The sequence below is a fragment of the Dendrobates tinctorius genome, unplaced genomic scaffold (assembly GCF_039654945.1).
Source record: "Dendrobates tinctorius isolate UK_male_01 unplaced genomic scaffold, ASM3965494v1 ptg000093l, whole genome shotgun sequence".
Lineage (NCBI taxonomy): Eukaryota > Metazoa > Chordata > Amphibia > Anura > Dendrobatidae > Dendrobates > Dendrobates tinctorius.
In genome coordinates this window covers 247,474-262,054 of record NW_027361761.1, presented here as the reverse complement: position 1 = coordinate 262,054, position 14,581 = coordinate 247,474, and the positions used below count along the sequence as shown (strand labels likewise).

The 14,581-nt window shown below is 46.1% G+C and overlaps 1 protein-coding gene across 2 annotated transcripts in view; it reads left to right on the top strand.

Annotated features, from left to right (window-relative positions):
- Positions 1–14,581, top strand: part of ELP3 (elongator acetyltransferase complex subunit 3) — a 134,091-nt gene that overhangs the window by 30,904 nt on the left and 88,606 nt on the right. For both annotated transcript variants that reach the window (XM_073586335.1, XM_073586336.1), the window contains one exon: positions 11,502–11,656. In XM_073586335.1, the coding sequence (XP_073442436.1) occupies positions 11,502–11,656 (155 nt within the window). The remainder of the gene's footprint in view (positions 1–11,501; positions 11,657–14,581) is intronic.

Sequence of the window (14,581 nt, the reverse complement as noted above, 5' to 3'; positions counted from 1 at the left end):
AGGGCCAAATCTGCTGCAGAACTGCACAGAATCTGCACCGTGTGCACAGGGCCTAATGGCTATTGGTCCCTTCCCGGAATAGTAACACCAGCCCTTCCCCCTAGCTGTCAGCTTTCTTTCAGCTGGTTATGAAAATTACAGGGGACCCTGTTCTGTTTTTATTTATTTAAACACCTACAAGTACAGAACAATAAGCATGCAATGCACTGATTAGAAATCACACTGACATATATCTATCTATCACGATATCGTCACTTTATCGTTCTTTGAACATTTCTCCTTCGTCTCATTGGGGGACACAGGTACTGTGGGTGTATGCTACCGCCATCTGGAGGCTGACACTAGGCAAACAACACAAGGTTAGCTCCTCCCCCGCCGTATACACCCTCGCCCTGAATGCGGGCAGAAACCAGTTTTTTGCTAAGTGTCTATGGAGGCACACGTCTGGTCCTTTTTCTCCAGACTTTTTTTGTCCATGAAGATTAGACAGGGGCAACGGATCCTATTGAAAGGGTCCGATTTCCCCAAACCAACAACGGGCGAGCACGTGCGAGTGTCCCTCCACGTATCCTTTCCCGCGACGTGGGACATGATGCCGGACCTAGCCCTGACCACCCCTAGGTAGAGAAACCATGGGCTATTCAGAGGCACAAGACAGTGCGGGGATGGCCCAGAGCTCCCTTAGGAGACAGATATCGGCGTTGTCCGTCCTTTTCCAGCGAAAGATTGCTACTAATATGCAGGTAAAGACTTTCATCCAGGGAGTCTCTCATCTAGTACCTCCCTATAAGGCGCCGATGGGCACCTGGGACCTTAACCTGGTCCTGAGTGTTCTGCAGGAATCGCCTTTTGAGCCGCTACAGCATATTTCCTTATCGTTCCTCTCTTGGAAGGTGATATTCTTGGTAGCCATTACCTCCGTTAGGCGAGTCTCGGAGTTGGCGGCTCTGTCTTGCCGTGCACCTTTTCTCGCTTTCCACAAGGATAAGGTGGTGCTTAGACCAGCTCCCCCCTTTCTTCCGAAGGTGGTGTCCTCTCTTCACATCAATGAGGATATTGTCTTGCCTTCGTTCTGTCCGGCACCGGTGCATTGCGTGGAGAAAGCTCTTCACACCTTAGACCTGGTGAGAGCACTCAGGAGGTACGTGTCGCGGACGGCACCTTTTCGCCAGACGGATACGCTGTTCGTGCTCCCTGAGGGGCACAGGAGGGGACTCGCGGCCTCAAAAGCGACCATAGCCAGATGGATCCGTTTATTCAGGAGGCCTATCACATCAGAGGTGCGTCAGTTCCATCAGGGATCAAAGCGCTCTCTACTCGGGCAATGGGCGCCTCTTGGGCGCTTCGGCATCAGGCCTCGGCGGAACAGGTATGCAAGGCAGCGACTTGGTCCAGCCTGCACACATTTACTAAACATTACAGTATCCATACTCAGGCCTCGGCGGATGCGAGCCTGGGTAGAAGGATTCTCCAAGCAGCAGTGGCGCACCTTTGAACGAAGAGGTGCATGCAGCTTGGATCGTTGAGTCAATCTCCCACCCAGGGACTGCTTTAGGACGTCCCACAGTGCCTGTGTCCCCCAATGAGACGAAGGAGAAACATGAATTTTTGTGAGTACTCACCGTAAAATCCTTTTCTCCGAGACGCTCATTGGGGGACACCGCACCCACCCTGTTAGCCAGGTTGGCTCTTGTTTATTTAGTTATTATATGTTCTTTTGTGAATGTCAGGGTGGTCCTTTGCCAGACATATTGTTTTTCTGCATTAAGGCTGATTGTTATTGTTCTCCTACTGCTTTTGCACTAAACTGGTTTCCAACCGCATTCAGGGCGAGGATGTATACGGCGGGGGAGGCGCTAACCTTGTGTTGTTTGCCTAGTGTCAGCCTCCAGATGGCAGTAGCGCACACCCACAGTACCTGTGTCCCCCAATGAGCGTCTCGGAGAAAAGGATTTTACGGTGAGTACTCACAAAAATCCATGTTTTTAATACATAAAATTCTTTAATGTCTATGCTGCATTTCATTTAATTCGTGTCAGACAGACAGCACATTGACACACGGAAGTAACATATGTACATATGGATGACACACGGATATCACCAGTACAAAAAGAGATCATAATGATTAGTATACCATAGTAGTGGGGTTAATGGCTCGAGGTCTGGTGGTATAGGGTAGTTCCCAGCTCCTTGGTGGTCTCGAGTAGAAGGAGGGGTCATAAATTAGAGTAGAAGGAGGGAGTTGTTCTGGTCTTAAATGGAAGGCGAGGGTGATATATTTTGTGGTCTTTTGAATATTAGTGGGCTAATATTCTGTTCCCTGGTGGTCTAGTGTTAAATAGGTGTTTAATACAGTAAAGGGTCATTTATTGTACCGTGGTGGTCTGATGTAAAACAGATGCTTACTGCCTGTTGCATCAGAAACAATGGACCGCATTGATAAATGTACCCTGACACACCAGGTAGTAAAAATCAAATTTCCACTAGACCACCAGGATGCAAGAAATGATCTGACACTCCTGATATAGCCTAAACCACTGTGTATTCACCACATGACTAACACTAGACCACCAGGGTACACGACATGAACATACACTCCTAATATACCCTAGACGATCATAGAATCCTAGAATGTTAGAGTTGGAAGGGAACTCCAGGGTCATCGTGTCCAACCCCCTGCTCAATGCAGGAGTCACTAAGCCATCTCAGACAGCGCTGACCCCTCTAGCCCCTGCATAGGACCATTATAGGTATGATTACTGGCCTTAGTTAGGTCCATGTATTATTATGACTTACCTGATATTCTTTATTTAGAGATGAATAAATGGGTAAAAGTGTCTGGGTGTATTTATTTCAATTAAGGGACTTTATTCTGGTTGTTTCTTATTTACATGCACTATTGGGGACACTATGGCCAGTGGTTATGGGTATTATATCCTTAAATGAATATCATTATGTCTTATGGGTCATTGACCAAATTTATGGGGATATTTTGTATTAATATGGGTTCAGGCGTCTTGGTGTTTGTATGGCACTTTGGTGCCTAAAGGTTGTACTTACCGTCTTTTTCTGTATACCTGTTAAATAAAAATTTATGTTTTTATACCATTGATGGACTATTTTGTTAGTCTTTGTGGTCCCCACAGACCACCTTTTTGTCTTTTACCAGTGTAAGATAGGTAGTTTTATGCCTTGTGGTCTAGTGTAAGATAGGTAGTTTATACCTGGTGGTCTAGTGTAAGATAGGTAGTTTTATACCTGGTGGTCTAGAGTAAGATAGGTAGTTTTATGCCTGGTGGTCTACTGTAAGATAGGTAGTTTAATGCCTGGTGGTCTAGATAGGTAGTTAAATGCCTGGTGGTCTAGTGTAAGATAGGTAGTTTAATGCCTGGTGGTCTAGTGTAAGATAGGTAGTTTAATGCCTGGTGGTCTAGTGTAAGATAGGTAGTTTAATGCCTGGTGGTCTAGTGTAAGATAGGTAGTTTAATGCCTGGTGGTCTAGTGTAAGATAGGTAGTTTAATGCCTGGTGGTCTAGTGTAAGATAGGTAGTTTTATGCCTGGTGGTCTAGAGTAAGGTAGTTTTATGCCTGGTGGTCTAGAGTAAGATAGGTAGTTTTATGCCTGGTGGTCTAGTGTAAGATGGGTAGTTTTATGCCTGGTGGTCTAGTGTAAGATGGGTAGTTTAATACCTGGTGGTCTAGTGTAGGATAGGTAGTTTAATGCCTGGTGGTCTAGTGTAAGATAGGTAGTTTTATGCCTGGTGGTCTAGAGTAAGATAGGTAGTTTAATGCCTGTTGGTCTAGTGTAAGATAGGTAGTTTAATGCCTGGTGGTCTAGTGTAAGATAGGTAGTTTAATGCCTGGTGGTCTAGTGTAAGATAGGTAGTTTTATGCCTGGTGGTCTAGAGTAAGATAGGTAGTTTAATGCCTGTTGGTCTAGTGTAAGATAGGTAGTTTAATGCCTGGTGGTCTAGTGTAAGATAGGTAGTTTAATGCCTGGTGGTCTAGTGTAAGATAGGTAGTTTAATGCCTGGTGGTCTAGTGTAAGATTTTTTGAAGGGTATGTTATGCATCTTATACTTGCCGGTCGAGTTCTTAAAATAGTAGGTTAATACCTGGTGGTTCAGAATATAAAAGTAGTGGGGGGATACCCCTAGAGGTCTAGTATAAAGTAGGTACTTAATTCCTGGTGGTCTAGGGTACATTAGAAAAAGGGTTTTTCCCATTCTAGTGCTCTAGTGTTAAATAGGGGGTTAATAATTGGTGTTTTGGGATGAATTAGGAGATAGGTGTAATTTTAATTTTTCTTTTTTTTTCTTTTTAAGACCTGGTGGTCTAGTGTAAGGCTAGTTTCACACTAGCGTTTTCTTGCGCTGCGTTTGGAGTGCACATGAAACGCATGTCAAAAGCGCATGCAAACGCTGGTAAACGCTGTGTTTTTTTGTAGCATTATTGTGCGCATAAATACAAAAAATTGCAGCGTTTTTCATGCGTTTGCATTGTTTATGCGCAATGGTGTCACATCACAGGAGAAAAAATCCTTGAAAAATTCTTGCAACACACTCCACCAATGGGACAGCAGTGGGCGTGTCTTATGGAAATTCTTTATATAGCCCCTGTTTACACCTGAATTCTTCACATTTGCTTGCATTTGCCTTGATAAACATGGATCTGCGCTGGAAGAGCTTTGACTTGGATCTGGACATGAGGATGGCTCAGGCTTATGCTGTTGCTTGCCATGAACAGAGGGAGAGAGACAGAGGCAGCGAAGACGGCAGCAGCGGCGTTTGTGGATACATCCCATTATTGAACTCCGGGAGATCCGTGGAGCGTACCACACCCTCTACAGCGAGCTCCAGGCAAACCCGGAGAAATGTACGGATTATACCCGGATGACACAAGAAACCTTTCACTATTTGCTTGGTCAAGAAGCCATCCGGAGACAGGACACACAGCTCCGTTGTGCGATTCCTCCTGAGGAACGGCTCCTGGTCACATTACGGTATGTAGTTTTGCAAAAACAATGGCTGCCTAATTTTCTTTGTTGTGACATGTACTCTTCCAAATCTGGCAGAATTATAGTTCTGCCATGTAGTTAACAAAAGGCTGCGGTGTTTTTTTTTATGGCATGTATTGAACAAAAGGCTGCAGATATATATTTTTTTATTGAATTTTAGGTGTGTACAAAAATCCCTATACACAATATTGTTTTCTTTGTGTCACAGATTCCTGGCTACTGAAGAGACCCTCTCGTCACTGCACTTCCAGTACCGGATTGGAATCTCCATGTTGTCTGGAATTGTAGCGGACACCTGCCGGGCTTTGTGGAACGTTCTATGTCCTGAATTCATGCCCCTGCCTACCGCAGAAAAGTGGTTGGAAATCGCCGACAGATTCTGGACTGTATGTAATTTCCCTAACTGTTTGGGAGCGGTGGATGGGAAACACATCAGGATTATCAAGCCCAAAAGAACAGGCTCTGAGTTCTATAACTACAAAAAGTACTTTTCTACTGTACTGATGGCCATTGCGGATGCAGACTGTACGTTTATTGCAGTGGACATTGGGGCATTTGGCCGTGGGAATGACTCCCAGGCTTTTAAGACCTCTGACACGGGCCAGAGGTTGTATGGCAACAACTTCAATTTCCCCATGCCACGGCCTCTTCCCAACACCGAAGGTCCGCCACAGCCTTTTGTAATGGTTGGTGATGAAGCATTCCAGATGTGCCAAAACCTGCTGAAACCCTACTCCAGCCGGGACTTGGACCTCCACAAAAGAATTTATAATTACAGGCTCACCAGGGCCAGGAGAACTGTTGAGTGTGCCTTCGGTATACTTGTATCTAGATGGCGCATTATCGGCACAGCTATTAATCTGAAACTGGAAACAGTGGATGAGGTGGTCAAGGCCTGTGTGGTGCTACATAATTTTGTAATTTCTCGAGTGCACCCGAACTTTGATCTTGTTGACGTTGCTCCTAATCCATTGCCTGAATTTACACAGCACCCTCTCAGGTCATCTGTTGAAGTTGGCCAAATGAGGAACCAATTGGCGGCCTACTTCAACTCAGATGTAGGACAGGTGGAATGGCAAGAGCAAATGGTGTAAAAAAAATGTTATTGCATGTTGTTGGTATGTTAATAAAAAAAAAACTGTTTTGCTACCTGTACTGAGTGCATTCTCTGTTTTTACACTCCCAAAACCATTAGCAAGTAGCCAGGTGTCTCGGTGAATTTATGATGCTGTGTTCTGTGCATCATGAATTCACTAATACTCCTGAGTAGGTGACATACAAACACAAGTTGTATTACCTTTATAATCTCTACAGTGTGTTCAATTAACAGCGATGGTGGAGATAATACAACTGAGTCAGGTAAAATACCCAGGCCTTGTGTCATGCTGAATACTTATCACAAATGGCCATTACAATACAGATTCACTAAAATATATGGAGAGTTATAGCAACGCTGCAGATTCAAAATCAATTCACCTGCCCAGGTGTGATAGTGATGAAAGGTCAGGGTATTTGGGAAGTATATATAACATTTATTTTCACCATCAGTAATGTGTTTCTTCCACAAACACGTAATAGAGTATGTGGTTATTTACAAGGTATATCTTTAGTTCCTTGCCTTTTCTCTAATAGTTAAATGCGAACGGAAAAAAAAAGGAAGGTAACAATAGATATGCCTTGCACTCAACACCATCCTCTATGCCAGGGTTTCAAAAATGTAGTCCTAAATGTCGACCAACAGATCATGTTTCCTTTTTTTTTTGGTAACTCTAATCGAATTACTAAAAACATGATTTGTTTGTTGGCGTTTAACACTGTAGTTGGGGAACCCTTCCATAATTTAGTGTGTGCAATACACCAGATATCTCCATTACTGATGTTTCTTGTGTCAGTCAAGGAGATATGTGTTGTCAACGAAACCAATCTACATGACTTGTCTTTTTCACAGCAGTCTCTACATTTTTTTAATATTGCACAGACTGTATCCATCAGGGCTCCCCAACTCCACTCCTCAAGGTCCACCAACAGATCATGTTGTAATGAAATCCATATCTCCGTTGCTAACTGCTTCACGAGCACAAAAAAAAAGAGGATTCCATACAACATGATCTGATGGTGTATCTTGAGGACTAGAGTTGTGGAACTCTGCTGGATCCAGTCTGTGCAATATTACAAGAATGTAGAGACTGTTGTTGAAAAGACAAGTCATGTAGATTTGTTTAGTTGACAACACATATCTCCAAGACTGACACAAGAAACATGTCTCGTAATGGAGATATCTGGTGGCAAAAACGCTAAGTGTACGGCGCAGTGTGTGTACTCGGCGATTGACACAGTAACCAATCCAAATCCTTTGAAAGCAAAATTGCACATTTATTTTTTAACAAAAAATAAAAAAAATTTTTTTTATTAGGAATGACGTTTGGGGGAAGATTGGGATACTTTGAGTGTGTGGAGAGACGAGGAACGACTGGAGGTTGAGGAAGGGGTTCTAGGAGAAGGGGTGACGAAAGTACTGGGGGAAGAGAGCTCTGAAATGGACATGGAGGCAGGTTGAGACACATTAGGAGGAGAAGGTGGATGGACGAACAAAGTTTTTTGTTTTTTTTTCTTTGGCGCAGGAATATCCTATCCGGAGCGACTTGCAGCCTGTGACCGCCTTACTTTGGTCAACCGCCTGGTGATGGTGGACTGTCTTGTTGCCCCGTAAAATAGGGAATGCGGATCACCCCTTTGCTGCTCTTTGGTGGCGGTGCTGATAAAAAGTGGCAGTGGCGGTGCTCCTAGAAGGGGAGAAAGTTGGATCGGTGCTCCGAGCAGGAGGCTGCCTGTCTGGTATCTCAGCCAAAGTTCTTGGGGGACTCCGAGGAGGAGTATTGGTGGCGGCGATCTTACGATGAGGAGTGCTTGCGGTGCTCCTTTGATGAGGAGTGCTGGCGGTGCTCCTTTGATGAGGAGTGCTGGCGGTGCTCCTTTGCTGAGGAGTGCTGGCGGTGCTCCGTTGCTGAGGAGTGCTGGCGGTGCTCCGTTGCTGAGGAGTGCTGGCGGTGCTCCGTTGCTGAGGAGTGCTGGCGGTGCTCCGTTGCTGAGGAGTGCTGGCGGTGCTCCGTTGCTGAGGAGTGCTGGCGGTGCTCCGTTGCTGAGGAGTGCTGGCGGGGCTCCGTTGCTGAGGAGTGCTGGCGGGACTCCGTTGCTGAGGAGTGCTGGCGGGACTCCGTTGCTGAGGAGTGCTGGCGGGGCTCCGTTGCTGAGGAGTGCTGGCGGGGCTCCGTTGCTGAGGAGTGCTGGCGGGGCTCCGTTGCTGAGGAGTGCTGGCGGGGCTCCGTTGCTGAGGAGTGCTGGCGGGGCTCCTTTGATGTTGACTGGTGGTGTCTGTGGCCCAAGCAGGTTCTGTGTTGGTTTGGCTCCAAGCTGGTGGTGCTATGGCGGTGGTGGTGCTCCATACAGGAGCAGCGCTTGCCATAGTGGGGGTGGCGGAGGAGTGTCCAGCAGCACTCGGCATTGGTGTGGTGTAGTGGTGTCCGGCTTCGCTGGGAATGCAGGTGGCAGTGCAGTGGTATGCAGCAGAAGTCGGTAGTATGGTGAAGCGAGTCAGCGGTGAAACTGTTGGAAATGACACCACTGACTGCTGCACGTACCGACTCTGCTGCATAGCCTGCAAGTAAGCAGTGTTGCAGGCCTGTAACACACTCAGCTGTTGCTCAGGACTAAGGTGTTCCGCCATGCCCTGTTCAATTTTACTGAAAAAATGGTGCGCCGGTCTGTTGAGGTCGGCCTCCAGACGGTCAAGGCGCTGGTCAACAGAGTGGAAGCGGTGTTCCATGTGGTTAAAACCACGTTCCATCAGGGAAAAACCGCTTTCCATTCTGGCGGACAGCGCCTTGAGGCTGGCCTTAAAGGCCTCGCTCAAGAGCATGAACTCGGGCATGACAGGCCTGTCCGAGGTCCTCTGCCGCCGGCGGGTAATGCCTGCATAACCTGTGACAGAGACCTGGGACGGGAACACCTGATGGACCAGCTTCCTGGTCACCAGCTGTCTGTGTTGCTGACCTGCAAGATGCTTCCTGGCTGTCGGATGGCTGGGACGGGTCCGAGGTCGATCGATGAAGAACCGCTCCCAGGACAGGTTGCAGGGTGCTGCTCCAGGTGCTGTGGAAAGAAAGGGAAACCATTAGTATCATGTATTTAAAAGAAGCATCAGCTGTGGAATGGAAAAGCACATAGCAAGAACAAACAAAAAACACTTACGCCCTGGTGGCAAGGACCAGTCTCAGGAAAGCCAACTCTCGATGATAGCGGTACTTCTGCGCCTTGCCGCTGAACCACTCCGAACCTGTCCCTCAGCACGAACATCAGTGTTGAAGCGGTCCTTCATCGAGCGCCAACGTGTGCGGATTTTGTTCACTGTTGGGGGGAAGAAAATGCACTTTAGGCAACTTAATTATCAGCACACACACCGGATAGAACTTTGCAAACAGTCAATGCTGCAGCACAAATAAAATTCTAGACACAATGCAGTCACTGTTGATCCTGAGGACACTGTTATGTTTCCTGCTAGAATATATGTAGCAGCTAAAACAACAGTATCATCCGCAGCAAGAGTGAAAACCGGATCAAAACAGCAGTTGACAAAGCAATCACTTTTTTCCACATGGCATTGGTGTTTTTAATGCAAGAATATATCTTGCCCAAAAAACACCAGCGCCATCAGGACCATAAAGCAACACAGCAGTTGAAGACAAAAATCAATCAATGTATTCCACATGGTATTGGTGTTTTTAATGCAAGAATATATCTTGCCAAAAAAACACCAGCACCATCAGGACCATAAATCAATGCAGTATCACAGAGCATCTTTATACTTACTGAACGCCCTTTTTGAACTTGGAGAGGCGCTGTCCCAGCCATCCATCATCGCTGCGGCCACCTCATTCCAGAGCTGCCGGGTCACCACTGTGTCTTTGTACTGCTGGTCACGGCTGTCCCACAACGTGATGCGCTCCTCAACGAGGCGGATCAGGTGCTCGTTGTCGATGTACACTACTTCTTCCTCATCCCGTTGTGGAACCTAGAAAAAATATTATTATAATGTTTTGAATTTTGGAAAATGAAACAGAGATAAAGCAAGATAAATAAAGACAGAAAAAAAAAATATATATTACTCACATTGCGTCTCCTCGCCACGACTTGACTACGCTGCTCCCGCTCAGACTGCTCCCGCTCAGACTGCTCCCGCTCAGACTGCTCCCGCTCAGACTGCTCCCGCTCAGACTGCTCCCGCTCAGACTGCTCCCGCTCAGACTGCTCCCGCTCAGACCGCTCCCGCACTCCATCTTCACTGTCCGTGTCCGATGTCTGTAAAGAAATAAAAAATTAAAACACATTTCTATAGGCAGCTATACTTACCCAAAGGCAGCAACATCCATACCTCACGATCAGCTTGGGCCAGTTCTTGCCGAGATGGCAAATAGTCCGATCCAGAAGAAGACATGCTGAAATGAAAACAAAAAATACATTAGTACATTATAAAATTGTACAGGACACACAGACATTATGTTGAAGAATACTCACATTTTGGCTCCTGAAGCTTGAATCCACAATTGTAAAGGCTCTTCTAGGCTCTTGTCTGGTCTCTCTGCAAGGCTGTCTGTAGAGTAATTGTCCCTGAAGACACCTTTTTATCCACACTCCTCCCAAACAATGTTACTTATTTAGGGGGAGTTTTACACAAGTGTCTAGACATTGTTTACTCAAATCGCGTGCGCGCACAAGGCGCTGACGTGCGCGCTGACGTGCGCGCTGCCAAGCGCTTGTCAGCGACCCCATAGACTGTAATGCTATTTTTGGGCGCACACGTGTGCGCGCGATTTTTTTAACGATTTAGGCGGTGCAAAAAATGCAACATGTAGCGTACGGCGCGTCAGGACGCACACCTGTAAAATGCGCAGTGCACGCTAAACGCTGATGAGCGCGTACATTCGCTAGACCCTGCGACCACCATGTTAAAGATAGGGGAACATTGCGCATGCGCTCGATAGCGCACGATGCGCTGCGCGATCAAACGCTAGTGTGAAACCAGCCTAAGATAGGGGGATTTATGGGTTTACACTTGCTGGTCCAGGACTTCAGTGACAGGCGATGATGTCAGATGAAGTAAGTTTAGGAAGGCGTGCGGTAATTTTTGGCTACATCCATCGTTTGGATTCTTTTGGTTAGTAATTGATCTTATTTTTTCCTGACCTTTGTTTGCCCGGAGAAAGGAATAATTGCTGTGTAATATGACCGTAACATAAGAAGTCTTGTCGTGGGGTCTCGTAATGTCACATCATTTTTCTCTGCGGCAGTCACTTGCCTCGGAGTGAATATGTATGAAATGGTTTTTGTCTTTCCTCCCAGGGGATAATTGCGTCGGCTCCTAATGACATGAATGGTGAAACTCGGCTCATTAATTAATTATACCGCCGTGGTGTTTTCTACATTACAGCTCAAGCAGCTCGGGCACAGCGTGGACAAGGTGGAGTTCATCGTCATGGGGGGCACCTTCATGTCACTTCCAGAAGAGTATCGAAATTACTTCATCCGCAACCTGCACGACGCCCTGTCTGGGCACACCTCCAACAGCGTGGCCGAGGCAGTACGGTACGAGGCAGAATGGCCGTCGTCTTTATCATTAACTTTTCCCGCAACTTTTTGTACATAATCTTGGGGGGGGGCGATGAAACCATATGCTCTGATTCGCTCAACATGAAAGTTTGTGACAATGTGTTTTAGGTTTAGACTCATCGGCGGAAGCTATGTTCTTCTTCTGTGCTGCTCCCGTGTTCATCTGTGCCACTCCCATGTTCTTCTGTGCTGCTCCGGTGTTTTTCTTCTGTGCTACTTCCAGGGCTGTGGATTCGGAGTCGTAGAGTCGGAGCTCATTTTGGCGGAGTCGGAGTCGGTATAAAATGGTCCGACTCCGACTCCTAAAATATATAATAAATTGGGTACAGTAGTTCAATGCAGAATGTGCTGAATATTTTTTCATAGGAATTTGGGAAAGTTATGAAATGTCCTATAAATGGCTGTTCTATTCCTGATCTAAGGCTACATTCACACACAGCGTTTTTGCTGCGTTTTTTGAGGATACGTTTTTCAGCTGCAAAAGTAGATCAGCTTTTTAAAAAAACGCATCACCTGAAAGGTTTTTGAGCTCATAGATAATGTTTTCAATAGCAAAAGCAGATTCGAAAAACGCCGCACAAACTGACATGCTCATTCAGCCCAAAAACGGATCCTTACAAAACAATATGCCTGAATGTCATATCTTGAAACCCGTTGGCTTTGCTGGGATGCCCAGAGACACTGCATTTTACTGCAAAAAACGGATCCGCAAAAACGCTGTGTGTGAATCATGGCCGTAGCCAGCGAGAGGCAGGGGGGGCAGCTGCCCCCCCCCTAGAAGCAGGGGCACGCACCTATCAAAACTCACTTGTATGCTGCAGTGCTCCCGTCCTGCATCGGCTCCAGACTGCAGGGGGTAATCTCCCCTCCTCTGTCCTGTTTTCTGCCGTCTTCACCAGAGAGAGGAGGGGGAGGGGTGCCTGCCCTGCACAGGATCCGATTCCTGGGCCCCAAGCTGGAGAAAGTGAGAAAGTTGTGCAAACGCTGCAGCTGAGAATAAGGGCTAGTCTGCCAGAGGGACATGCTGGAAATCTGATTGGGAAATTGGTTATTGCCGCCAGAACCCCTAAAATTGATTCCATCTTGAAGAGACGTGCTGGGAAAGGGGCAATTGTCGATCAAGCCTCTCGGTGGGGCAGCACCTATATAATGATTGAGCGATTGCTTGAACTGAAACCGTTTCTTATAGATATGGCGAACCCTCAGGTAACCCTAAATGAAGGTCAATGGACACAGGTGGCTAAATTGAAGGAATTGCTTAATCACCCATTTACCGTGACTAAAAAATTACAAGCTGAGGATTTAACTCATTTTCATAAGGGAGTGGAAGAACTTGCTATTTTGCCTGTCCCAAAGAGGAAGTTTAATCGCAGATGGCATTTCTGCGTAAATGAAACGGAGAGAGACACAGCTATTGTAAAATAAAATTTTTCTGGCAGCTGTTTATGTGGACCCAAGTCATCGTATACTGCTTGATGATCAACAGCTTACTAAAGGAAAAGAAGCTCTGACTGAGGTAGCAGTTAGGATGAGTGGCCTACAGGAGGACTGCCAGGCGCAAGAGGACTTGGGTCCTGACAGTGCTACTGCTGCCATATCTTCATCCTCATCAGATGAGGAGTTTGACTTTGACAAGTATTTGGATGACATGGAGCAGGCAAAGGGTTGCCGCAAGGAAAAAGATTTCACTCCGTCTCCTATAGCAAGCAGATTGACCATATTTCAGCAACATGTTTCACTTGCTCTCAAACAAATAGAAAAATTCAACCGTTCATCAAAACTGGATGAGGCAATTCCTTTATACTTGGAAATTGTGAGAGATGCTGCCCATGTGGTTACGGCTTTTCCTCCAATCCAAGTTAGTGTAGAGAGGTTGTTCTCTGGCCTTAAAATTATTAGGTCAGATTTGAGGTCATCTATGAAGGAGGATCTGATGGAGGCAATTCTATTTCTTAGAACAAATTCATAGACTGCACAAATGTTATTTAGTACGAGGGGCGATCCAAAAGTAATGATAATCAATAATAAACACAATGAATATAGTCAAAAATTTTTTTTATTTTTCTACATAGTCTCCTAACAAGTCTATACATTTAGTCCATCTCTTTTCTAAACTTAGAATTCCCTTCGAAAAAAATTCTTGATCTTGACCCTCAAAAAACTCCCCAACAGCGGTTATCACGTCGCTATTGTCAAATTTCTTGCCCCGGAGGTGTTCCTTGAGCCGAGGAAAGTGAAAGAAGTCACTGGGGGGCTAAATCTGGCGAATAGGGGGGGTGTTCCACCAGTTCAAAGCCCGCTTCTTGAATGGTAGCCATGGCAACTGCAGCTTTGTGAGCCGGTGCGTTATCTTGGTGAAACAGCACTCCAGCCTGCAGTTTGCCGCGCCTTTTCTCCTTGATGGCCTCCCGCAATCTTCTTATTTGTTCTGCGTAGTAGGAGCCCGTAATAGTGGCTCCCTTCTCCAAATAGTTCACCATAATAATTCCTTCAGCGTCCCAAAAAAGGATGCCATAACCTTCCCTGCTGAGCTTGACACTTTGAATTTCTTCGGCGTCGGTTTGTCGGCTCGTTTCCATGTCATCGATTGTTGTTTCGTTTCGGGATCAAAGTGGTGGATCCAGGTCTCATCCATGGTCAAAAAACGTGACAAAAAATTCTCCTAGTCTGCTTGGAACTTTTCGAGATATGCTATTGAAATGTCAACTCGTTTCTTCTTTTGCTCGTCGGTTAACATTTTTGGCACCCAACGCGCGGAGACCTTTCTCATATGCAATTCTTTTGCAAGGATTCTTTGAATACTGCCATATGAGATCCCTGTGACCTCAGCTACATGCCTGATAGTCACTCTTTGATCTGCCAACACAACTTCAACTTTTTTCACGTTTTCTTCATTGAGGG